General features: G+C 37.8%; 1 protein-coding gene across 1 annotated transcript in view; it reads left to right on the top strand.

Moving 5' to 3' along the window:
• Positions 1-3,886: 3,886 nt before the first annotated feature.
• LOC134692299 (polycystin-1-like protein 2) overlaps positions 3,887-27,547 on the top strand; it is a 38,798-nt gene continuing 15,137 nt past the window's right edge. The window contains exons 1-7 of the mRNA XM_063552749.1: positions 3,887-3,952; positions 5,822-6,281; positions 8,467-8,657; positions 10,654-10,881; positions 11,794-11,964; positions 24,000-24,160; positions 26,003-26,672. Of these exons, the coding sequence (XP_063408819.1) occupies positions 3,887-3,952; positions 5,822-6,281; positions 8,467-8,657; positions 10,654-10,881; positions 11,794-11,964; positions 24,000-24,160; positions 26,003-26,672 (1,947 nt within the window). The remainder of the gene's footprint in view (positions 3,953-5,821; positions 6,282-8,466; positions 8,658-10,653; positions 10,882-11,793; positions 11,965-23,999; positions 24,161-26,002; positions 26,673-27,547) is intronic.

The following is a 27,547-nucleotide window of genomic DNA, read 5'->3' on the forward strand; positions in this document are numbered from 1 at the left end:
AAATATACCAGGTTCAAACCACATTACAGTGGGTAAAGATAAAACAAATTTTCTTTTTAGAAAAAGGTTTCAAAGAATTTAAGGAAGGTGATGAAGAACATACTGAAAAGAACAAAAATTCAACCACGGTCTGCGAAAGACATTGTAAGCTCGGAGAAAGCAATACATGGTTTGTTTGTTTACTTGCATAAGTTTCATTTTAAAAATACAATGCTTTAATTAATCATTAGTAAAGGCAGCTTACCGTATTGATTCGGCTGAAATAAGAAAACAAAACAACAAATATCAACCACCGAAAGGAGAAAAAGGTTAACCACTTACATCTAAAAAAATAATATTAAACATTTTATCATTATTCATTGCTGGAACTTTTTTTATTCAAATAATCATTTAAAAAAAAAAGAGAATTCATTTAAGGAAATATCAAAACTACGATTCCCCAGGTCCGTCATCAAACATCGTTCAAAACATAGAAATCGACAAGTTTTAAAAAGATATAATCAAAACAATATACTTAGGTCACAATTGTGATTTTATTTTTTATTTTCTATTGTATGAAAAAGTAAAGACAATTAAGGGACTTCTCATTTTTAACCCTCCCAAATGTAGGTAGGATCAAGTTTTCGTTTCTGTAAGTGAAAAAGGGGGATTGAATTTTTGTTTATAAATTCAAAGTAAGGGGATCTTTTTTTTCGGCACATGGAAATAATCTATGAATTTTGGCGACCATTGACATAATTAGTTTGCAGTCTTCAAGGGACAACATGTATCATTGATTAGATTTATTTCATTACCATGTATATAATAATTTTTAAACTGTATACTGTGGATTCACTTATTTTCGTGGGTATCAATTTTCGTGAATTAAGGAAAACTTACAATTTCGTGGATATTTGAATTCGTGGTTTGCCGATTTCTGTGTACAAAGCGTATAGGAAATTTGTACTTCTTCGAACTTATGAATTCGTGGTTCACCTGTACCCACGAAAGCCACGAAAAGTGGTATCAAACGAATAATAATGAATCCACAGTATGTAACTGATAAATAGGGGGCATTGTTGGCCAAGTGGCCAAGTGGTCTACTACTATAATCACTAGCCAGTCAACACTGAGGTCGTGAGTCCAAACCTTGCTCGTACGGGTCCAATTTTAATTGACTAAGGTTGTCAGTTTTCCTATCGAAGGTTGGTGGCACTCCGGCTTCCTCCACCAATAAAAACTGGGACCAAGAAATAGCCTAAAAGTGGCGCTTAACAGTGGCGTTAAAACACCATTAATCAATCATTAAACTGATAAAATCTTGTTCACTGATCACACATTCACATAACCTTGAAGACCTTGAAGCTTAACAGTTATAAAGTCAAACGCGTCAGGTTCATCTCCTAATGAATCGATCTCGTCATCTCCTAATGAATCGATTTCGTCATCTCCCGTACTTTGCATGTCACGAGCTTCATAAGAATCCTATTCTGATAAATTTTGATATTCAGCTGACTTTTCAAACGCATAAGATTTTGGCATAGTAGACTGATTCTTTTTTTATTGTAAACACTCTTTCCCATCTAAACTGGTTCCGTTTTGAAAGACAGTTATTGTGTCTGCCAATTCCTTTCTTGGTCCATTTGATACCAAGCAAACATTTGTTATGTTTAAGTACTTTGTAAATACAGCTGTTCACAAACCACGCTTCTTTTGGTAATACATTTGTAACTTGATATTCTAATATAATTTAATTTTTGATGAAACGCGTCTTCTGATTTGCTGACGTTATTTTGTTATCAACCCATAAACATAATTTAGTCATGTGACCGTGACGTCATCGACGTTTTTTCATGGTTTTCTACGGTTTAAAATGGAATTTAGAATTAAATTATAGACATAACTGTAATATTTCTTCTGCCTATTCGGAATAACATAAAAAAAATTGTGCACACTGTTAAATAACCCGCTACGCGCATTATTTAGTGTTCACCAATTTTTTTTTTGTTATTTCATCAGAGACAGAAAATACAATTACAGTCATTCCTAAAATAATTTGATTTATCCACTGGTTCAAAGTTATGAGCTTTATGATTCATCTCGTGAAGACACAACACGAGAATGATTCCAGTATAAGAACACATTGAAAGCGATCAAATTGAATTCTGAGGAAGACCCTTAGTTAAGGGAGGGGTAGTACAGAATTTTAGTATACGTTTCAACTCTAAGAAGTTTGAGGCATATACATGTTGAATTTATACTGCACAGCCCTATGTTTCACCTTTAAAAAAATTGTAGTGCATATACACTTTCCATTCTAAGATATAATTTTTAAAAAACTTCATAATAAAAATGGCACAGTTTAAGCAAAGCCGTAAATTAGTTTCTTTGTGAAATTGCATTGTCTTTATTTACAAAAATGCAACTTTTACTACGTGATTTTTTTTATAGATGTATCGGTCATCAACTTCCATTTTACTGAATAGTTATATATTTTAAACCATTATAGTCATGTCTAAGCTTCCATAACATCAATCTTGGTATATACAAATTGTATTTTCCTGAATTCGGTTATGAAGTTTCATGAGAAAATGCTATACTATCTGATACATTTTTGACATTTTTGACATTGGTCCTCAACTTCCTGTTTACCGAGTTCTTCAACGGGTGTATCAAAAATGAGCTGTAGACCACACTGATACCCGTTTGTTTCTTTCAGAGATGGTGAGTGGTATATCTGACACTCTAAGCTTTTGGAAGACTGCAGGTTCAGAAAATTTGGAGAAAGAATTAAAAGTAGAGGATGTGGAAGACGACTTCAGGGAATACTTCATTCAGCATCCTGACGAACAAGAAGATCAGATAACATTTGATGAATTGGTTCAAAAGTGTTATAAAAATAAGGAAAAAATTAGGAAAAAGCAAAAGGAAATGGCAGAAGCTGTAAGCAGCATAAATGGCTTTTATTAAAACGAAAATAGTTTTCGATCAAGTCATTATATCAAATCTGATTAGAACTGTTAATTATAAAAGGTGTAATATGTTTTATAACAAATACATTTTAAGAAACATAAACATGATGAAAGCCAAAGTAAAGAGATAAAAATATCTAGGGAAATGATTGCGAAAAATACAAACAACACTATGAACAAATAAAAAATATATAAATGTATTAAACTGAATTTGGGAAAACTCAAAACGAAACAACATGATATACATTGGAAAAAAACTACATCGCGTACTTAATCTTAATTTTACCTATCGAAAACAAAGACGTATTGTATCTATTGACTCAACTTGGGACATGTGTTTCCTTTCGTTTCCATGAGCTAAAGGCAAATACTCTTTCGATACATACTTTTCTGGTGCTGTTGGTAATGATGTTATAAATCTATCAAAGTACTGAAGTTAGTAAGGAATAGGCTACCAGTTATTATAACATTAACGATACCAAATTTTCTGCCCAAGATGAGCGTTTCGACAACTCATGATTCTTCAGTGATGCTAGAGACCAACAAAACATTTAATTATTTGTATTTGTAGTAAACAATCTAGCCTGACTGCGTTGTGCAAAAGGGTAAACTTTTGAGAAGAAGTTAGATCCCTATCTAAACAAGTTCTGGTGACACTTGATTGGCAAAATGCATAAAAAAACATTTACGTGTAAGCACATATTCTCGAAATGAAAAAGCAATTTCTTCTCAGCATCATCTGTTTTATAATTCAGACAAAAGGTAGTGCAGAGGACCTGATTGAATCTATGGCAGAAGCATTAGACATGACATCAACTACAACAAGTTCTGGGGAAGGGGAACAAGTAATAAATACAACAGGAGTTTTTCTGAGTCTTGATAAAGACAGTAAAGAAGTATTTCTGAATAATAAATCAGAAGTCTACAGGAAAGGAATGTCCTTACAGTTTGACAATGAGTTGTTGGCCAATGTTAGTGATGATACAAACATAAATCTTCAGGTATCTCATTTTGTTACAAATATTCTTTTGCATTACGAGGACGGTTAACAAATACGATTTAAAGCATTTTCAATAACATAGTCGTATTGATTTGAGCAAATGATCAATTTATTAATTGCTGCTTATTAGGAAACTACTGATACAGGGTACTTTGTGGTTATTTGTTTTAGAAAAATGACATGGGGATCCGAATGCTTTTGGTTATAAAAGAAAAACGAACAACACCACTGCAAATATAAGAAATTAAAAAGACAAACTATAGTCCAAAGATAACTTCTCGTAGAATTGATCTTTTCGAACATCTACGGACAATTCTACTGCTTTAATATAAGTTACAAAATATTTGTTATATTTCCTGATAAATTTGTCATTATTTTCCCTGTTATGAATTATCAACGGATTTCTGGAGGAGCGATGTGAGCATCACCACATTTGTATTTAGAAATAATTGACTCTTGAGTTCTTGCTTAATGTTTAACATTGTTTTGAATTTTCGAAATACTAAGGCTTTTCTACCCAAGGATTAGATTACCTTAACTGAATTTAGCAACACTTTTAGAAAAAAAATTGGTTCTCAATGCGCTCTGCTCTCTATTTGATCTTTTTTTTATTCGAGCATCACTGACGAGTCTTTTGTGGACGAAACGTGCGTCTGCTGCAAAAACAAAATTTCAATCTTTGTATCTATGATGCGTTTATTTACTGTTTTTTGAAGGATATTATTTTTGAAATATTGATTATCACCTTGTCAATTTTTAACTTGTACTGGACAAGCATGTGTTCTTTTATAACCAGGTTATTGTTCATTTTTATCTTTATCATGATTGCATATGATTGCATATGATAAGAAAAAATGCCGATCTGTTTTAGTATGAGAAAAATTTATAAAGTCAATACCCAGAAGAAAACAACCCAGCTAAAGTAAAACGAAATGCAAGGTTATTTGAGAATCGGTCTTTTAAGGGCTTGTTTTAATCAAACCTGAGTATTTTATGTAATGTTCGTGTATTTCCCCTATTCTTTTATTTTAGTTTCTTTATTAGGATGTATGATTTTAACAATCTACTTAGCTACTAGCATTGGGCTGATATTACCTGAGTGCGCATTTATTATTTGGTATGCATAGAGAATTTCTAATAAAATATATTAATAAATGAGGAAATGTGGTGTTAGTGTCAATGATACAACTCTCCATACAAGTCATAATATATAAAAGGTTAACAATTACTGGCCAAAAACGGCCTTCAACGCAGAACTTTGGCTCACACTGGACACCAAGCTATAAAGAGCCCCAAAATTAATATTGTAAAACAATCCTAACAGGAAAACCAACAGTTTAATCTATACAAAAAACGAAAAACGAGAAACACTTATGAACCACATTAACAAACGACAACCACTGAACAACAGGCTCCCGTAAATTGCAGTATTATACTTTATTTTGTGCATAATACATAAAATCAATAAATATAAATATAAATTTATACATAACATTTTATGTCTTCTCACAAATCAGAAAAAATAACGGATCTTCATCGTAACGTTTTACGGTTTTAATGTGCTTATGTTTACTTTTCTCATTTTTGGATACCTGTGTAGCTGGATTTCAATGAGTCTTTTCTAATAATTTAAAAGATTTATTATTTCAAACTTTATTGATTGATGCTAATGGAAATAAATATCCCTCTTGATATCTTTTATTTTTTTCAAATTTTTGAAGTTTAGATTTTGAATTTATCTATTTGAGTCTTCCAATTAATTCGCCCGATAAGTCCATTGTAGATGCATTTGTCACATGGCGTATCATACCTTTCGACACGAGAAATTTCTTTAAACATACTTTAATGAACGACATATATTTATTCTAAGGTAACAGTCCTTGATACGTCACCAATTCTGCATGCAAAGAATGCTAGCACAATTACCGGACAAGTAATTAATATTGCTGTCAAAGATGAACAGAATAATAAGATTGACGTACCAATAAGAATGAAAATAAAAAACCAAGGAGTTACCTATTTCACTGAGCATGTACCATACTACGACCCACAAGATCAAGATCAAATGATGTTCTTTAAATCGAAAAAGCGGAGTGAATCAGATGTTTTAATTTTTTATATCAAACTTGATGATGAACTAATACAGGCAATAAACCAACGTGATTTGTACTACTTATTTGCTAAATCTGGATCGCAGCCGTCATTGACAGATTTTGACTTCAAAGCAATAGTCAAAGTAACTGACAGGGAAACTTACGGTTATAAAGTGTTTATACGAGAACATCACTTAAAAGAAGGGGATGTCTATATAGCGTTAAAACCGATACAAGGTAAACTAATTTCATTGAATTCATTCTTATTGCACTTTATAAGTGTCTGTTTTCTATTTCAATAGTAAATATTCTATTTAAAGCTTGAAACTTGAATGTATATAATAACTTGTTAAAAATTGCTGTAAATCGGGTGTTTTCCGACATTTTTTACCCCCCCCCCCCCCCCCCCCCCCCGAATAAACTACTGTTTATTAAAGTTTGAACCTATATTCTGTTTTCTGTGTTTACAGAGAGTAGTTTATCAAACCTTTTTCTCAAATAGTGTGGTTATAAGCGGCTGGACACATCATCTCACTAATCACTACAATCATGTAACGGTATTTTTTCTGAAAGTGTTGTTTATGGCTATAACAAGAAATTGTGTTTATAAATAAAAGCAACAGGAGTATACCACTGTTCAAAACTCATAAATCCATAGAAAAAAAACAAAATCGGGATAACAAACTAATCTGAGGGAAACGCATAATATATAAGAGGAGAACAACGACACAACATTAAAATGTAACACACACAGAAACGGACTAAGCATTAGACAAAATCCTATGAGAATAACAAATATAACATCATATATAGACGTGAATGACAACAAGCGGTCCTACAACAGAAAAGCCATCCATAAGATAATCATGCATAGGCTAACAGAAGGTTTAAAACAAAAGTAAAAAAAAAGCAGAGGGTATAGAGATTACATATGAATGGCTCGTATGCACGCATGAAATTTAAGTTAATTGGACAACAACGTAACAACACAAACACTGTTTATTTATTTTTATTGTTGCTTTCTGTTTTCTGTGTTCAAGTATCATACGATAAACAATTTGGTTTTAATCATCTACTTTGTTTGGAATGAACCTGGTGAACATGTCTACCGACAAACTATTCAAAATCTAGAGTGTGTCCGTTGGAGATTACTCAAGACATGAGAGGCGTTATATTTTAAAGGATAGTCAAGCTCATACGTAGAAAACGAACTTGCAATGTCATTGCAAAACAAAATAGTGAAAAAATGGCCAGATGATAAATAACAGTCTTCAAAACACAACATAGAAAACTACAGACCGAGCACCACAAACCCCAAGTTCTTATACTAGTATATCATATGCCTTGTCTCGAGGGAGAGTTAACGAAGATAAATCCATACAACGAAATGACCACTCTATAAGTTATAATAAATCATATGCTTGGTACATGTATCGAGTGTGCTCTATGAAAGGTATTCAAGACAAGTTGTTCTAGTTAATCAAGTTGGTCTCGAGTATATCTAATGAAAGTTTCTCCAGACATCTTATTCTAAATCAGTTACTTTAGTCTAGTATACTTGATAACATCTTATTCAAAAAGTAAAATCACAAAAATACTGAACTCAGAGGAAAATCAATTTGGAAAGTCCATAATCACATGGCAAAATCAAAAAACAAAACGCATCAAAAACGAATGGACAAGAACTGTCATATTCCTGACTTGGTACAGGCATTCTCAAATGTAGAAAATGGTGGATTAAACCTGGTTCTATAGCGCTAACCCTCTCACTTTAATAACAGTCTCATCAAATTCCGTTACATTTACATGATGCGTTAAATAAACAGTCACAATCAATAAAATAGTCAAAATATGGGAACATCAGTCATCATCGTATAACAATTTAACAGGACACAACAACATCTACTATCTACGAACACATATTGTTCTAAATCATATACTAAATATTGAGTGTGCCCATTGAGGATTACTCTAGACAATATATTCTATATAATTTGCATGCTCTCGATTGTACATTGGATCAAGATCTTTCCAAAACAACATATATTCAGAACAAACATTCGTCTCATTCGTTCATAGAATAGACCTAGCGCTAAAGAAATCCACAGAGTTCTTTCTACGTTTTTTGGGGGGGTATTCGGAAAGCGTGATGGATGGATGTTTTGCAAAAACGATTGTTTAAAACTATGATATATAAATAGATAAATCACTTCAGAACACCAACCAAAATATACATTTAACCAAATAACAAAGATTAGTTACCAGACCGTATTGATATTGGAAATATTGAGATTCATGTTTTACATTTAATATACATGTACAAGCCAGTATACAAATAAATCCAATTGTATTGATACAAGTAACAATTCAAATGTCCATGCCGTTCTTTCAATTATTCTTGAAATTTAAAACTATGTTTTAGCTGATTTAACATCAAATGGTTCCGATTCGAATACAAGGCATCGACGAAGTGCTAGCCGGAATGAAACTATATCGTTGTCCGGAGTAAACCATACTGACATATCAACAACAAACGTCAGCTTGGCCATTGTGACGACCAGTTGTATGGTTTATGATCCAAATTCAACTACTTGGACTTCAAATGGATGCTCGGTAAGATTAAGCACACAGTAAACTGTTCGGTATACATTAATTGTCATTAGTAATATTATAAGTTTAATTTATTAGATCATTTGAAAACAGTTTTATTTAACTTTTTTAAGTGATTGATTATATTGAGATTTCTAAAATAAAAGAAACATTTAAACTATCTTTTCACTAGGACAAATTAAAACTCCACGATGTAAAAAACAAAGACATGCTATTTTTAATACCACTTAAAATATTTCGGATATTTTATCTATACTTCAAAACAGGATAGCCCTCTACAATAGAGACATTCAACTTGGTAAAATTTAAATAAGAAACTCATTAATAAATTGTTTTGTCTCACTAATGTTCACTGACGACGGATATGACGACCAGTGCTGTGTTTAATGTGACACCATTTTAAGTGTTGAATTATATGGTTATCTATATATCATTTTGAAAGCATTTGTGAGTAAGCTTTTTCATAGGTCATATAGGTATTGAGCAAAACCTACAACTGCAATACTTTAATTACAACAGTTTCTGTTTGATACGTTACACATTACACAAATATTTCCTAACATTTACATTTTCGTTCGGTACGCTTTTATAAATATCAAATATTCACAATGTATGAATTGCAAATTTGCTCAGCATCCTCTTTTCAGTAGACATTGCCAACATCGGCCAAGAGTAATCGATTCTGAAAGACTCCATAGTTCGTCCAACATATTTATACAGTTTTTTTTTGTTTTTTTTTAATCTAACTGTTGTCTCTAACTGCCAAAATAAATTCATCAATCCCGGAGATGTTTTCGAATAAGTTTGGTTAACTCGCATGGTTATTGAATTTTTGGATAAAACTCAAATAAAAGAATTCTGAATCCATACAATATGTCCCCGTCGTAACCAGGACTTAAACAATTCTATATTTTTTTCCATCGTTTTGATTTGTTGATATCAAAATATGTTTTGTAAGAATATCAACATGATCAAATGTTAAATTGGAATGAAATCAAACAGAAACACTTTTTGTAATCTTAATTTCAATTAGTCATCCGATTCTCATTATATATTTTCATTGATTTCACATTGCTCTACTTATAGTACAGTCATCTTAGTTAACAAACTGTATATCCTAACATTGAAAGGGGATCATACTTACAATACTATTTAAACACTTGCTACCAAACATATCGGTCTTGTGATTTTAATGAAAATAGCCACCTATATTATCTAATATTTTATCGGTTTTATTTTTGTAAGTTATTGTATCAGTAGTTTCTCGTCAGCAGTAATATAATGAAAACTTTGGGAAATAGACACTTAATTATGAATGTAAATGGTTGTGCATATTTTGAATAACAATTATTTATTCTTCTATCATTCATGAAGGTACCACATCTTTTCGTAAGATGTGGTAAATTAAGATGAGTGCCGAATCACTTCTCGGGAGGAATGATATGTTATTGCTACAAAATGATGAATAGTAATTTTCTTTTCCTACTTCATATCATGTTTCCAGATTTGTCTATACTTAATCCGACAAATTTGTAAACTATGAAATAATTCATCTTTAATGAGATAACAATTATCAGTCGGGTTCTAAATATGTATATTTAATTGCATTGTCAATATCCAAAACCCAATGCAAAATTTCTGTCATAACTTGTGAAACATGACATGTTAACCTTACCTAGAAGGATATTCATTCATACACTGACTGCATTTTACATCACATTGAAATCTTTTTTTCTAAAGAGATTGTTTAATGTTGTATATGTTCTGGGGATATCTTTTCAAATCGTGTAAAAAGCGGGGTCCGGAACAAATCTAATTCCGCATTTTTGTGTGGTTAATTGATGTTTTGAAAAGCCATGTACGACAAATACGAAAGGGATGTAAATCAATATTGGTGTTGGTTAAGCTTTATGTGCAACATGTGTTATAATACAATCGGTATTTGAAAAAAATCATTCTGTCAAAAATTATAAATTTTACATTTATCATTTAATTTTAGGTGCTTAAATTTTCGACGCTTAACGAAACTGTATGTCGATGTGAACCAGCGGTTGGTTCTATATTTTCTCTGTCATTTGCTTCTCCAAATATGATAGACTTTAATACTGTGTGGTCAAAGTTTGATCCTGCTAATGCAGCTGTATATGGTACCTTGGTGGTCTTAATTGTGCTCTATGTCATATTTGTCCTTATTCTGAGACGATATGACAATCAAGATGCTGTACGGGTGAGGATATGAATATTTTCAAGATTGTTTCTGTTTGTGTGTGTAATCAATACGAAACACCATCAAATATACCGTACAGGAAAATATAATATAAATTACAAGAGAGGATAAAGATACCAAAGGGACATTAAAATCATAAGTCGAAAATAAAATGACATCTTCATGGCCAAAAAAAGAAAAGACCAAAATGTAAACAAATAGTACACAAAATACAACATAGAAAACTAAAGACTGAGCAACATACCCCAACTAAAAGCAGGGGGTAATCTCAGGTGCTGCAGAAGGGTAAGCAGATCCTGTTTCACATTTGGCAGCATTCGTGTTCTAATTTGAATTATTTAAGATACAATATTACTGGTGATATTGCTCCAGTTATACTTTATTATTCCCACCTGGCACACGTTTACTGTGTGTAGTACTTGTTATAGATTAATGAGAAAATATTTATCTAATAATTAATCTGGTTTTTTTTTTGTAAATAAAAATGTAACTTATATATTAACCGTGAACTAATATCATGATTTTGCTCTACTTTAACATGTTAATAAATCGCAAGCCTTATCTATTTTAATTTCTCTTCGAGAGAAATAGACTTCTGATTTGCTATGACACGTTATAACATAATGTCATATACCACTAAAAATTAATTTCGAATCCATGAACCAAATCTTTAGTTGCTGTTTGTCCCTATATATATTTGTAAGATATGCTGGTATTTTTTAATATCAGGTATTTGAGGGGTTAATTCAAGCTTCTATGACAAAAACGTCTGAGGAAGAAAGTTTAGGAAATTGTGTTTGACAGATGCAATCAATATTCATACGTTAAAAATCAACTTAACTTCTTAGATAGAATTAAAAGGGTAGATATTTTGACAAAATTTTAATAATTTTCAATGTGTATTTTCTACAGAGTACTCCTTTATACTTATTGGACAACCAACCATCCAATGACTACTATTATATGATAGCTGTACATACCGGACTTCGGCCTGGATCTGGAACCAATTCAAACGTCTATTTCATCTTAGGTGGAGATGTTTTTAGTACTGGTTGCAGATTACTTACTAGCAGGGAACAGCAGGTAGTATATTAAGATGACAATCATATTTGGAAGAAAGAAAACATTGCTTTCTTTAATCTTTTTTTGAGAAATATATTTCAACCTTTAACAATGTCTAAGAAAATATTGTTCATTTATGAATAAGAGAAAAATATACTTAACTTCAAAATGCAAATCAAATCATTCCAATAAAAAAGATTCAAATAAAATTGAAAAAGATATTAAAAATTAGGAATTAAAAAAACAAAAATTCAAATGAAATTGTTAAAATAATGTCTTCTATTGTCATATAGTCAGATTTTATTTCGTATATTCAACGAAAAACTACAACGTAATCTGTAGGTGTCAAAATACTCCTAAATGTATTGGTAAGTTAATAGGAACAAATTTCCTCTTCTATCAACCATCTTATGATTTAGCAATACCTTTCACATCAGCTCTTGTCGAAAGACTATTTAAAACTGCTTGCAAAGTGTTCTGACCAGAGAGATACAGACTAAACATTAAAACTACTAATGATGATTAAATGCAACACTAAAACAATGTTGTAAGGTGAGACGTATATTGCTTAAAAAATATGGTACAATGTAATGTGTAATTTAATAAATTACTTTAGTACTTAAATTTAAATAATTACATTTCAAAAACTGTGTAATTAGTGTAATTGATAATTTTTGCAATGTAATGTGTCATTTAATTAATTACATTCTAATGTAATTAACCCCAAGTCTGGATTTAACCTTTCGAAATACCTGTAATCACACGGGGGTCTTTGTTGCTCAGTCTTTAGTCACATGAGGATCTTTGTTGCTTTGTGTTTGATCACACGGGGGTCTTTGTTGCTCAGTCTTTGGTCACATGAGGGTCTTTGTTGCTTTGTGTTTGATCACACGAGGGTCTTTGTTGCTCAGTCTTTGATCACACGGGGGTCTTTGTTGCTCAGTCTTTGATCACACGAGGGTCTTTGGTGCTCAGTCTTTGATCACACGGGGGTCTTTGTTGCTCAGTCTTTGATCACACGAGGGTCTTTGGTGCTCAGTCTTTGATCACACGGGGGTCTTTGTTGCTCAGTCTTTGATAAAACGGGGGTCTTTGTTGCTCAGTCTTTGGTGCTCAGTCTTTGATAAAACGGGGGTCTTTGTTGCTCAGTCTTTGGTGCTCAGTCTTTGATAAAACGGGGGTCTTTGGTGCTCAGTCTTTGATCACACGGGGGTCTTTGTTGCTCAGTCTTTGATAAAACGGGGGTCTTTGGTGCTCAGTCTTTGATCACACGGGGGTCTTTGTTGCTCAGTCTTTGATCACACGGGGGTCTTTGTTGCTCAGTCTTTGATCACACGGGGGTCTTTGTTGCTCAGTCTTTGATCACACGGGGGTCTTTGGTGCTCAGTCTTTGATCACACGGGGGTCTTTGGTGCTCAGTCTTTGATCACACGGGGGTCTTTGTTGCTCAGTCTTTGATCACACGGGGGTCTTTGTTGCTCAGTCTTTGATCACACGGGGGTCTTTGTTGCTCAGTCTTTGATCACACAGGGTCTTTGGTGCTCAGTCTTTGATCACACGGGGGTCTTTGTTGCTCAGTCTTTGATCACACGGGGGTCTTTGGTGCTCAGTCTTTGATCACACGGGGGTCTTTGGTGCTCAGTCTTTGATCACACGGGGGTCTTTGGTGCTCAGTCTTTGATCACACGGGGGTCTTTGTTGCTCAGTCTTTGATCACACGGGGGTCTTTGGTGCTCAGTCTTTGATCACACGGGGGTCTTTGTTGCTCAGTCTTTGGTGCTCAGTCTTTGATCACACGGGGGTCTTTGGTGCTCAGTCTTTGATAAAACGGGGGTCTTTGGTGCTCAGTCTTTGTTGCTCAGTCTTTGATCACACGAGGGTCTTTGGTGCTCAGTCTTCAATCACACGAGGGTCTTTGTTGCTCAGTCTTTGATCACACGAGGGTCTTTGTTGCTCAGTCTTTGGTCACATGAGGGTCTTTGTTGCTTTGTGTTTGATCACACGGGGGTCTTTGTTGCTCAGTCTTTGGTCACATGAGGGTCTTTGTTGCTTTGTGTTTGATCACACGAGGGTCTTTGTTGCTCAGTCTTTGTTGCTCAGTCTTTGATCACATGGGGGTCTTTGTTGCTCAGTCTTTGATCACACGGGGGTCTTTGGTGCTCAGTCTTTGATCACACGGGGGTCTTTGGTGCTCAGTCTTTGATCACACGGGGGTCTTTGTTGCTCAGTCTTTGATCACACGGGGGTCTTTGTTGCTCAGTCTTTGATCACACGGGGGTCTTTGGTGCTCAGTCTTTGATAAAACGGGGGTCTTTGTTGCTCAGTCTTTGGTGCTCAGTCTTTGATCACACGAGGGTCTTTGGTGCTCAGTCTTTGATCACACGGGGGTCTTTGGTGCTCAGTCTTTGATAAAACGGGGGTCTTTGTTGCTCAGTCTTTGATCACACGGGGGTCTCTGTTGCTCAGTCTTTGGTCACATGAGGGTCTTTGTTGCTTTGTGTTTGATCACACGGGGGTCTTTGTTGCTCAGTCTTGGTAACATGAGGGTCTTTGTTGCTTTGTGTTTGATCACACGGGGGTCTTTGGTGCTCAGTCTTTGATCACACGGGGGTCTTTGGTGCTCAGTCTTTGATCACACGGGGGTATTTGTTGCTCAGTCTTTGATCACACGGGGGTCTTTGGTGCTCAGTCTTTGATAAAACGGGGGTCTTTGTTGCTCAGTCTTTGGTGCTCAGTCTTTGATCACACGAGGGTCTTTGGTGCTCAGTCTTTGATCACACGGGGGTCTTTGGTGCTCAGTCTTTGATAAAACGGGGGTCTTTGTTGCTCAGTCTTTGATCACACGGGGGTCTTTGGTGCTCAGTCTTTGATAAAACGGGGGTCTTTGTTGCTCAGTCTTTGGTGCTCAGTCTTTGATAAAACATGGGTCTTTGGTGCTCAGTCTTTGATCACACGAGGGTCTTTGGTGCTCAGTCTTTGATCACACGAGGGTCTTTGTTGCTCAGTCTTTGATCACACGAGGGTCTTTGTTGCTCAGTCTTTGGTCACATGAGGGTCTTTGTTGCTTTGTGTTTGATCACACGGGGGTCTTTGTTGCTCAGTCTTGGTCACATGAGGGTCTTTGTTGCTTTGTGTTTGATCACACGGGGTCTTTGGTGCTCAGTCTTTGATCACACGATGGTCTTTGTTGCTCAGTCTTTGATCACTAGAGGGTCTTTGTGGCTCAGTCTTTGATAAAACGGGGGTCTTTGTTGCTCAGTCTTTGATCACACGAGGGTCTTTGGTGCTCAGTCTTTGATCACACGAGGGTCTTTGTTGCTCAGTCTTTGATCACACGGGGGTCTTTGTTGCTCAGTCTTTGATAAAACGGGGGTTTTTGGTGCTCAGTCTTTGATCACACGGGGGTCTTTGGTGCTCAGTCTTTGATCACACGGGGACTTTGTTGCTCAGTCTTTGATCACACGGGGGTCTTTGTTGCTCAGTCTTTGATCACACGGGGTCTTTGGTGCTCAGTCTTTGATCACACGGGGGTCTTTGTTGCTCAGTCTTTGATCACACGGAGGTCTTTGGTGCTCAGTCTTTGATCACACGGGGGTCTTTGGTGCTCAGTCTTTGATAAAACGGGGGTCTTTGTTGCTCAGTCTTTGGTGCTCAGTCTTTGATAAAACATGGGTCTTTGGTGCTCAGTCTTTGATCACACGAGGGTCTTTGGTGCTCAGTCTTTGATCACACGAGGGTCTTTGTTGCTCAGTCTTTGATCACACGAGGGTCTTTGTTGCTCAGTCTTTGGTCACATGAGGGTCTTTGTTGCTTTGTGTTTGATCACACGGGGGTCTTTGTTGCTCAGTCTTGGTCACATGAGGGTCTTTGTTGCTTTGTGTTTGATCACACGGGGTCTTTGGTGCTCAGTCTTTGATCACACGATGGTCTTTGTTGCTCAGTCTTTGATCACACGAGGGTCTTTGGTGCTCAGTCTTTGATAAAACGGGGGTCTTTGTTGCTCAGTCTTCGATCACACGAGGGTCTTTGGTGCTCAGTCTTTGATCACACGAGGGTCTTTGTTGCTCAGTCTTTGATCACACGGGGGTCTTTGTTGCTCAGTCTTTGATCACACGGGGGTCTTTGTTGCTCAGTCTTTGATAAAACGGGGGTTTTTGGTGCTCAGTCTTTGATCACACGGGGGTCTTTGGTGCTCAGTCTTTGATCACACGGGGGTCTTTGTTGCTCAGTCTTTGATCACACGGGGGTCTTTGTTGCTCAGTCTTTGATCACACGGGGGTCTTTGGTGCTCAGTCTTTGATCACACGATGGTCTTTGTTGCTCAGTCTTTGATCACTAGAGGGTCTTTGTGGCTCAGTCTTTGATAAAACGGGGGTCTTTGTTGCTCAGTCTTTGATCACACGAGGGTCTTTGGTGCTCAGTCTTTGATCACACGAGGGTCTTTGTTGCTCAGTCTTTGATCACACGGGGGTCTTTGTTGCTCAGTCTTTGATAAAACGGGGGTTTTTGGTGCTCAGTCTTTGATCACACGGGGGTCTTTGGTGCTCAGTCTTTGATCACACGGGGACTTTGTTGCTCAGTCTTTGATCACACGGGGGTCTTTGTTGCTCAGTCTTTGATCACACGGGGTCTTTGGTGCTCAGTCTTTGATCACACGGGGGTCTTTGTTGCTCAGTCTTTGATCACACGGGGGTCTTTGGTGCTCAGTCTTTGATCACACGGGGGTCTTTGGTGCTCAGTCTTTGATAAAACGGGGGTCTTTGTTGCTCAGTCTTTGGTGCTCAGTCTTTGATAAAACATGGGTCTTTGGTGCTCAGTCTTTGATCACACGAGGGTCTTTGGTGCTCAGTCTTTGATCACACGAGGGTCTTTGTTGCTCAGTCTTTGATCACACGAGGGTCTTTGTTGCTCAGTCTTTGGTCACATGAGGGTCTTTGTTGCTTTGTGTTTGATCACACGGGGGTCTTTGTTGCTCAGTCTTGGTCACATGAGGGTCTTTGTTGCTTTGTGTTTGATCACACATGGTCTTTGGTGCTCAGTCTTTGATCACACGATGGTCTTTGTTGCTCAGTCTTTGATCACACGAGGGTCTTTGGTGCTCAGTCTTTGATAAAACGGGGGTCTTTGTTGCTCAGTCTTCGATCACACGAGGGTCTTTGGTGCTCAGTCTTTGATCACACGAGGGTCTTTGTTGCTCAGTCTTTGATCACACGGGGGTCTTTGTTGCTCAGTCTTTGATCACACGGGGGTCTTTGTTGCTCAGTCTTTGATAAAACGGGGGTCTTTGGTGCTCAGTCTTTGATAAAACGGGGGTCTTTGTTGCTCAGTCTTCGATCACACGAGGGTCTTTGGTGCTCAGTCTTTGATCACACGAGGGTCTTTGTTGCTCAGTCTTTGATCACACGGGGGTCTTTGTTGCTCAGTCTTTGATCACACGGGGGTCTTTGTTGCTCAGTCTTTGATAAAACGGGGGTTTTTGGTGCTCAGTCTTTGATCACACGGGGGTCTTTGGTGCTCAGTCTTTGATCACACGGGGGTCTTTGTTGCTCAGTCTTTGATCACACGGGGGTCTTTGTTGCTCAGTCTTTGATCACACGGGGGTCTTTGGTGCTCAGTCTTTGATAAAACGGGGGTCTTTGTTGCTCAGTCTTTGGTGCTCAGTCTTTGATCACGCGAGGGTCTTTGGTGCTTAGTCTTTGATCACACGGGGGTCTTTGGTGCTCAGTCTTTGATAAAACGGGGGTCTTTGTTGCTCAGTCTTTGGTGCTCAGTCTTTGATAAAACGGGGGTCTTTGGTGCTCAGTCTTTGATCACACGAGGGTCTTTGGTGCTCAGTCTTTGATCACACGAGGGTCTTTGTTGCTCAGTCTTTGATCACACGAGGGTCTTTGTTGCTCAGTCTTTGGTCACATGAGGGTCTTTGTTGCTTTGTGTTTGATCACACGGGGGTCTTTGTTGCTCAGTCTTGGTCACATGAGGGTCTTTGTTGCTTTGTGTTTGATCACACGGGGGTCTTTGGTGCTCAGTCTTTGATCACACGATGGTCTTTGTTGCTCAGTCTTTGATCACACGAGGGTCTTTGGTGCTCAGTCTTTGATAAAACGGGGGTCTTTGTTGCTCAGTCTTTGATCACACGAGGGTCTTTGGTGCTCAGTCTTTGATCACACGAGGTTCTTTGTTGCTCAGTCTTTGATCACACGGGGGTCTTTGTTGCTCAGTCTTTGATCACACGGGAGTCTTTGTTGCTCAGTCTTTGATAAAACGGGGGTTTTTGGTGCTCAGTCTTTGATCACACGGGGGTCTTTGGTGCTCAGTCTTTGATCACACGAGGGTCTTTGTTGCTCAGTCTTTGTTGCTCAGTCTTTGATAAAACGGGGGTCTTTGGTGCTCAGTCTTTGATCACACGGGGGTCTTTGTTGCTCAGTCTTTGATCACACGGGGGTCTTTGTTGCTCAGTCTTTGATAAAACGGGGGTCTTTGTTGCTCAGTCTTTGGTGCTCAGTCTTTGATAAAACGGGGGTCTTTGGTGCTCAGTCTTTGATCACACGGGGGTCTTTGTTGCTCAGTCTTTGATCACACGAGGGTCTTTGTTGCTCAGTCTTTGATCACAGGGGGGTTTTTGGTGCTCAGTCTTTGATCACACGGGGGTCTTTGGTGCTCAGTCTTTGATAAAACGGGGGTTTTTGGTGCTCAGTCTTTGATCACACGGGGGTCTTTGTTGCTCAGTCTTTGATAAAACGGGGGTTTTTGGTGCTCAGTCTTTGATCACACGGGGGTCTTTGTTGCTCAGTCTTTGTAAAAACGGGGGTTTTTGGTGCTCAGTCTTTGATCACACGGGGGTCTTTGGTGCTCAGTCTTTGATCACACGAGGGTCTTTGTTGCTCAGTCTTTGATCACACGGGGGTCTTTGGTGCTCAGTCTTTGATCACGCGGGGGTCTTTGTTGCTCAGTCTTTGGTCACACGGGGGTCTTTGTTGCTCAGTCTTTGTTGCTTAGTCTTTGATCACACGAGGGTCTTTGGTGCTCAGTCTTTGATCACACGGGGGTCTTTGGTGCTCAGTCTTTGATCACACGGGGGTCTTTGTTGCTCAGTCTTTGATAAAACGGGGGTCTTTGGTGCTCAGTCTTTAATCACACGGGGGTCTTTGGTGCTCAGTCTTTGATCACACGAGGGTCTTTGTTGCTCAGTCTTTGATAAAACGGGGGTCTTTGGTGCTCAGTCTTTGATCACACGGGGGTCTTTGGTGCTCAGTCTTTGATCACACGAGGGTCTTTGTTGCTCAGTCTTTGATAAAACGGGGGTCTTTGGTGCTCAGTCTTTGATCACACGAGGGTCTTTGGTGCTCAGTCTTTGATCACACGGAGGTTTTTGGTGCTCAGTCTTTGATCACACGAGGGTCTTTGGTGCTCAGTCTTTGATCACACGAGGGTCTTTGGTGCTCAGTCTTTGATCACACGAGGGTCTTTGGTGCTCAGTCTTTGATCACACGAGGGTCTTTGGTGCTCAGTCTTTGGTCACACGGGGGTCTTTGGTGTTCAGTCTTTGATCACACGGGGGTCTTTGGTGCTCAGTCTTTGATCACACGAGGGTCTTTGTTGCTCAGTCTTTGAACACACGAGGGTCTTTGTTGCTCATTCTTTGATAAAACGGGGGTCTTTGGTGCTCAGTCTTTGATCACACGAGGGTCTTTGGTGCTCAGTCTTTGATCACACGAGGGTCTTTGGTGCTCAGTCTTTGATCACACGGGGGTCTTTGGTGCTCAGTCTTTGATCACACGAGGGTCTTTGTTGCTCAGTCTTTGATCACAAGAGGGTCTTTGTTGCTCAGTCTTTGATAAAACGGGGGGTCTTTGTTGCTCAGTCTTTGGTGCTCAGTCTTTGATAAAACGGGGGTCTTTGGTGCTCAGTCTTTGATCACACGGGGGTCTTTGGTGCTCAGTCTTTGATCACACGGGGGTCTTTGGTGCTCAGTCTTTGATCACACGGGGGTCTTTGGTGCTCAGTCTTTGATCACACGAGGGTCTTTGTTGCTCAGTCTTTGATAAAACGGGGGTCTTTGGTGCTCAGTCTTTGGTGCTCAGTCTTTGATAAAACGGGGGTCTTTGGTGCTCAGTCTTTGGTGCTCAGTCTTTGATAAAACGGGGGTCTTTGGTGCTCAGTCTTTGGTGCTCAGTCTTTGATCACACGAGGGTCTTTGGTGCTCAGTCCTTGATCACACGGGGGTCTTTGGTGCTCAGTCTTTGATCACACGAGGGTCTTTGGTGCTCAGTCTTTGATCACACGAGGGTCTTTGGTGCTCAGTCTTTGATCACACTAGGATCTTTAATTTGTTGCTCAGTCTTTGATCACACGAGGGTCTTTGGTGCTCAGTCTTTGATCACACGAGGGTCTTTGGTGCTCAGTCTTTGATCACACGAGGGTCTTTGGTGCTCAGTCTTTGATCACACTAGGATCTTTGTTGCTCAGTCTTTGATCACACGAGGGTCTTTGGTGCTCAGTCTTTGATCACACGAGGGTCTTTGGTGCTCAGTCTTTGATCACACGAGGGTCTTTGTTGCTCAGTCTTTGATAAAACGGGGGTCTTTGGTGCTCAGTCTTTGATCACACGAGGGTCTTTGTTGCTCAGTCTTTGATAAAACGGGGGTCTTTGGTGCTCAGTCTTTGATCACACGGGGGTCTTTGGTGCTTAGTCTTTGATCACACGAGGGTCTTTGGTGCTCAGTCTTTGATAAAACAGGGGTCTTTGGTGCTCAGTCTTTGATCACACGAGGGTCTTTGTTGCTCAGTCTTTGATCACACGAGGGTCTTTGTTGCTCAGTCTTTGATCACACGGGGGTCTTTGGTGCTCAGTCTTTGATCACACGAGGTTCTTTGGTGCTCAGTCTTTGATCACACGGGGTTTTTTGGTGCTCAGTCATTGATCACACGGGGGTCTTTGTTTCTCAGTCTTTGATCACACGGGGGTCTTTGGTGCTCAGTCTTTGATCACACGGGGGTCTTTGTTGCTCAGTCTTTGATCACACGGGGGTCTTTGGTGCTCAGTCTTTGATCACACGGTGGTCTTTGTTGCTCAGTCTTTGATAAAACGGGGGTCTTTGGTGCTCAGTCTTTGATCACACGAGGGTCTTTGTTGCTCAGTCTTTGATCACACTGGGGTCTTTGGTGCTCAGTCTTTGATCACACGAGGGTCTTTGTTGCTCAGTCTTTGTTGCTCAGTCTTTGATAAAACGGGGGTCTTTGGTGCTCAGTCTTTGATCATACGGGGGTCTTTGGTGCTCAGTCTTTGATCACACGGGGGTCTTTGTTGCTCAGTCTTTGATAAAACGGGGGTCTTTGGTGCTCAGTCTTTGATCACACGGGGGTCTTTGGTGCTCAGTCTTTGATCACACTAGGGTCTTTGTTGCTCAGTCTTTGTTGCTCAGTCTTTGATCACACGGGGGTCTTTGTTGCTCAGTCTCTGATCACACGGGGGTCTTTGTTGCTCAGTCTTTGATCACACGAGGGTTTTTGTTGCTCAGTCTTTGGTCATACGGGGGTCTTTGTTACTCAGTCCTTGATCACACGGGGGTCTTTGTTGCTCAGTCTTTGATCACACGAGGGTCTTTGGTGCTCAGTCTTTGATCACACGAGGGTCTTTGGTGCTCAGTCTTTGATAAAACAGGGGTCTTTGGTGCTCAGTCTTTGATCACACGAGGGTCTTTGTTGCTCAGTCTTTGATCACACGAGGGTCTTTGTTGCTCAGTCTTTGATCACACGGGGGTCTTTGGTGCTCAGTCTTTGATCACACGAGGTTCTTTGGTGCTCAGTCTTTGATCACACGGGGGTTTTTGGTGCTCAGTCATTGATCACACGGGGGTCTTTGTTGCTCAGTCTTTGATCACACGGGGGTCTTTGGTGCTCAGTCTTTGATCACACGGGGGTCTTTGTTGCTCAGTCTTTGATCACACGGGGGTCTTTGGTGCTCAGTCATTGATCACACGGGGGTCTCTGTTGCTCAGTCTTTGATAAAACGGGGGTCTTTGGTGCTCAGTCTTTGATCACACGAGGGTCTTTGTTGCTCAGTCTTTGATCACACGGGGGTCTTTGGTGCTCAGTCTTTGATCACACGGGGGTCTTTGTTGCTCAGTCTTTGATCACACGGGGGTCTTTGGTGCTCAGTCTTTGATCACACGGGGGTCTCTGTTGCTCAGTCTTTGATAAAACGGGGGTCTTTGGTGCTCAGTCTTTGATCACACGAGGGTCTTTGTTGCTCAGTCTTTGATCACACTGGGGTCTTTGGTGCTCAGTCTTTGATCACACGAGGGTCTTTGTTGCTCAGTCTTTGTTGCTCAGTCTTTGATAAAATGGGGGTCTTTGGTGCTCAGTCTTTGATCACACGGGGGTCTTTGGTGCTCAGTCTTTGATCACACGGGGGTCTTTGGTGCTCATTTTTTGATCACACGAGGGTCTTTGTTGCTCAGTCTTTGATAAAACGGGGGTTTTGGTGCTCAGTCTTTGATCACACGGGGGTCTTTGGTGCTCAGTCTTTGAGCACACGGGGGTCTTTGGTGCTCAGTCTTTGATCACATGAGGGTCTTTGTTGCTCAGTCTTTGATAAAACGGGGGTCTTTGGTGCTCAGTCTTTGATCACACGGGGGTCTTTGGTGCTCAGTCTTTGATCACACGGGGGTCTTTGGTGCTCAGTCTTTGATCACACGAGGGTCTTTGTTGCTCAGTCTTTGATCACACGGGGGTCTTTGTTGCTCAGTCTCTGATCACACGGGGGTCTTTGTTACTCAGTCTTTGATCACACGGGGGGTCTTTGTTGCTCAGTCTTTGATCACACGGGGGTCTTTGTTGCTCAGTCTTTGTCTTTTAGTTTATTTTTTAATGTTATATGTTGACTGATTGATTTCTCATTTTGTTTTCTTTTTACCGTAAACTTGTCACCCTTTCATTTATGATTTTAAATGCCACTAAAATAAAACGTCGTATTTTTAAAAAAAAACTTGTAAAGCCTTAATATAATCCATATTTGTTTTACAATGTACCATTGTCATTTAAACCTTTTCATTCTCACATGAAAACCGTTAGAATACAATTATTACATAACGTTTGTTCATCTAGCTCGCAACTGATTCTACGGTCAAGCTGGCAATTATGTTAGTCCGGGATTGCTTTAACGTCTGACGGCCTTTTGTGACTGGTTTAGACCGTAGGATATCAGAGTTTAGTTTGTCTAGAAAACATGGATTTTTAAATTCTTTAATCGAGTTCGTAAAAGCTTCATTTTAAGGTAGACAACGATAAGAATTCTTTGAATTCTTGTACACTCAAAAACTCTACTCATATGTAACTTTTATTCACGTACTGACCATAATTTGTTATGATATTATAAATCATCACAGTGGTCATTGACCCGAAATTTAATAACATGTGTACTGTCAAACAAACTCTGCAATCCATTTAAATTGCCGAGGTCAAGTTTTGACATGTGTATAAGTTTGCTCTAATACAATTAAAATGCTTGTATGCGACTGTCATACAAGTGAGAGGTTTATCTAGCTTTTAACCAAGGTTTAATTTACCGTTTCTACATGAGGAAATGCATGACCAGGTCAGGAATATGACAGTTGATTTAAATGTGTTTGATATGTTTGAGAATTTGATTTTGCCATTTGTTAAGGGACTTTCCGTTTTGATTTTTTAGTATTTTGGGATATTTGTTATTTCACTTTATGATAACCTTTCGACCGTAAATTTGGTTCGAGACAACAAAAATTTTGGATCATCCAATTTGACTTATTAATAGTCGAAATAGTATATGGAACAAAATTCAGGACAATTTCGACTTATACGAAATTTCGAGTCAACCGACATCGAGACAATGAGAGTTAATTGATACATATTAATTTACGAGTTCAAGGATTATCTAGTGGCTTTATCATATTTACACTTTTATTTTATTTCTGAGAACCAAAGACAAAAAAGAAACAATTGAGAAATTGAAGACAGGATAGATTGTGTCCATGCTTTTGTGTTAACAAACCTGTTTTGAATATATATTAAAATTACAGGGGTTCCAGACCAGCAGTGTGGTTTACTTAGTGATGTCTACATCCAAGTGTTTAGGTGACTTGTCATATTTGCGGGTTTGGCATGACAATACTGGAGAAGGCAAAACTAATTCATGGTTTCTACATAAGATTAGTATAACAGATGTCCAAACTAACCAAAGGTGAGAACAATAATATTTCTACTGTTGACTTACCACTGGTCCTAAAGATCCTGTTTTATGAATTAGGAGAAATGTACTGTTAACGTCCACGCAACAGCAAAACAACGTCTTTGGTTAACGACAACGATCAAAACAACATTTTAAAAGAAATAAAAAAGAAAGATCTGCTATCAATTCCATAAATGACAAAAACAAATTAAGATATGGCAAAATACTAATTTCCCTTTATCTTTACATTATTAACAATGCTTGCAGTTACCTTCAAGCATGTTACATGTTTCATCTGGTGCAAGAAAATTGATACCGTTAATTTTATTACAAGTAATTGCATTGCTTATATGATTTCATGCACTTATATTGCTCAGACAAAGTTAATCTTACGGATTTGGCCATTCTTTTTATGTTATTTTATTTATAATATGGCTCATTCAGTACTGACTTATTTATTCATCCTTGACTATAAAACGTTGAGTTCTTGATTAAGGTAAATAAAAAAGACGGGCGGTTGACCCACATAACTTATAATGTGTTCCTTTCATTTGGTTGTTGTTCCTTGAGATCGATTTAGAATACTATGGATTCGTTAATTTTCGTTGGTACCAATTTTCGTGGATTGCAGAAATCTTGCCTTTTCGTGGATATCTGATTTCATGGTTTTGCCATAGTCAGCTTACAACCTAATAGAAAATCTGTATTTCGTTGAACATTTAAATTCGTGGTTCACCTGTACCCACGATAACCACGAAAATTGATATCAAACGAATAGTAATGAATCCACAGTAGCAATATCAGAACAGAATAGGAAGACCAGAATCTTAGCTTTGGTACATAAACCATTCGACTAGAATATCAATGTCATTAAAGTTGCAAGTCTTTTTTTTAAATCTAAGGAAGGCATACAAATAACATCAGCTTGATGCCCTCCTTTATCTATCTGTCGAAATATTTGGTGTTAAAAAAACGTTATTTAGTGTTATTTATGCGTCATTTATCTGCATGGGTGGGATCAAACAATGTTCGGAGCGAAAAAGACTTTATCTTGAGAAAGGTCAAATCGAACACAACAACCTTGTCAGTTCTAGGATGTAGGATTCGCGTTTGCCTATAAAACATGTGTTTAACGTTAGGAATCGGCGTATATTAAAAGACTTTTCTGTTAGTAGAAATAATATGAATCAAACCTATTATATAAGAATATAAGAACTGCCTCATGCAAATCTGATCTAAGATGAATTTGGCTTTTTTAGCGCCCTATTGTTATGTAGCTCTTCTCGTGTTTTTGTCTCATGAATCGTTGGATTTCAGACTTTTAGTATTTTGCGTTCCTGGTGGGGGGAAATCCATAAAAGCTCTTTTGGACGCAGTGTTATTTTCATTATGCAACTGATTGTTACATGCATGTTTATAAATTAAGCAAATATTTGCCTCTCACAAATTATCGGTTTAATATAATACGTATGATTTTATAAGTTACTGTAGAACATACTAATATGTAAAAATTGTTAATCACACATTCAAAATGGAACTGAATAAGCAGAGTATTATTGATACCCAATTAGTGACTTATATGATACTTCTGGGTTCATTTCACCGTTTTGACTGAAATAGGATTCGTGTTTAAGATGGTGCTTGCTTGGCAGTAGAAGAGTACCTCGTTTCGCTCTGTTTGTGGTCCATGCGATCTCCCGGTTTTGTTTGATGTCTTGATATGTGTGTTCTGCATGACTTAATCAAGATTTGAACATCGTCAAACTACGATTGAAACTTATTCATGATGATTTATTATATTTAGTAGACTGATTTCTATATACTCTAAGGTTGATTTTTTTAATACTTTTATAGGTTTGTTTTTCATTGTGACAAATGGTTAGCAGTAGACATGAACGATGGTATGATTGATAGAGTATTACCAGTTATAGATAACAAAAAATGTGATTTTGAGACTTCGCTCTCTCAGCAGTCGCGTATCAATCTAACAGAAAATCATCTATGGTTATCGTTATTTCTTCGACCGCAGAAGAACGCCTTTACTCGCGTGCAACGACTTTCAGTTATTTTGATGGCGTTGTTCCTGACAATGATATCGAATGCAATGTTTTTTAAATCAAGTGCGGACGATGCAGTCACTCCAGATACGGTACAGATTGGTGGCATACGACTGTCATTGAAGACTATATATGTGTCGTTTATTGGATGTATTATCACCGTACCACCAGCAGTTTTAGTAACATTTATCTTCCGTAATGTTAGCAGTAAAACTCCGCAAAAGAAAAGGACCAGAACCAGTTCAATTAAAGATGATGATGAGATGATTATTACCGTCACCCAAAAGAAAATATTTACACATTATGCTATTTATTTTGCATGGGGTATACTTGTATTAGGTGTCCTTACATCCGGGTTTTTTCTTCTTCTGTTCAGCATGCAGTGGGGAAAGGATAAAGCTGAAGAATGGCTGACTACGTTTATTGTGTCATTTGTTGAATCGTTTATGATAGTTGATCCATTTAAGGTATGTTTAGTGCGTATAGCTAAGAGTTACGACAATTTCTTAAATTCTTTTGTCCTTACATAAAATATCATTGAAAAGGTAATTTCTGAAAATGTTATGGCATTTCGGATTAATTAAAAAACTAAGGCTTTTCTAACCTCAGCAGGCAAATATTACCTTATTTGAATTATTTAGGTTTCCATGTTCTTCAACTTTATAATTCATTTGACCTTTCAACTTTTTTGAATTGAGCGTCACTAATGAGTCTTTGGCGTACCAAATTGTAGGCGTGGTATCTTTGATGATTTTGTAACTGTACATTTTAAAACGGGTATTGAACACAATTCATCGTTTTTCGACTCATGAGTTTAAATGTCCTAAAGTGTCTTTCGCTCACTTTTACGAATCCTCGTAAAATGTTGTGTGCCAATAGTATTGTATTAAAAAATGAACTAAATAAGAATAGTCAGTTTGTTCCAGAAATGAATAATCTGATTGGTTTAAACTTTAATGGTATAAACCATGAGCATATACATCATTTCAATTGAAGACTTTTCGAGTTTTATTCAAATTCGGTATTAAAAAAGAAGAAACAAATAATATCTTTAATGAGCTTTCAAATTCGAGTACATTTAATTTAGCATATTCTCACAAATGTACCGTTAAACACAACTTATGCACAATGCACATTATTAACTCATATGATGCATATTATGGTATAAATAAAACGGAAATGTTCCTACGCATCTTTTGAGGCCAGGTACTTTTTTCTCTTTATTTTCATATAAAACATTTTTGGGGGTATTTTTTGTATTTTTTATATGAAACTTGAGAAATTACATATTCCAGTATTAGACGCAAATTATAAAATTAAGTTACACTTGTAAAATCGATCA

Source organism: Mytilus trossulus, chromosome 12, assembly GCF_036588685.1.
Source record: "Mytilus trossulus isolate FHL-02 chromosome 12, PNRI_Mtr1.1.1.hap1, whole genome shotgun sequence".
Classification (NCBI taxonomy): Eukaryota; Metazoa; Mollusca; class Bivalvia; order Mytilida; family Mytilidae; genus Mytilus; species Mytilus trossulus.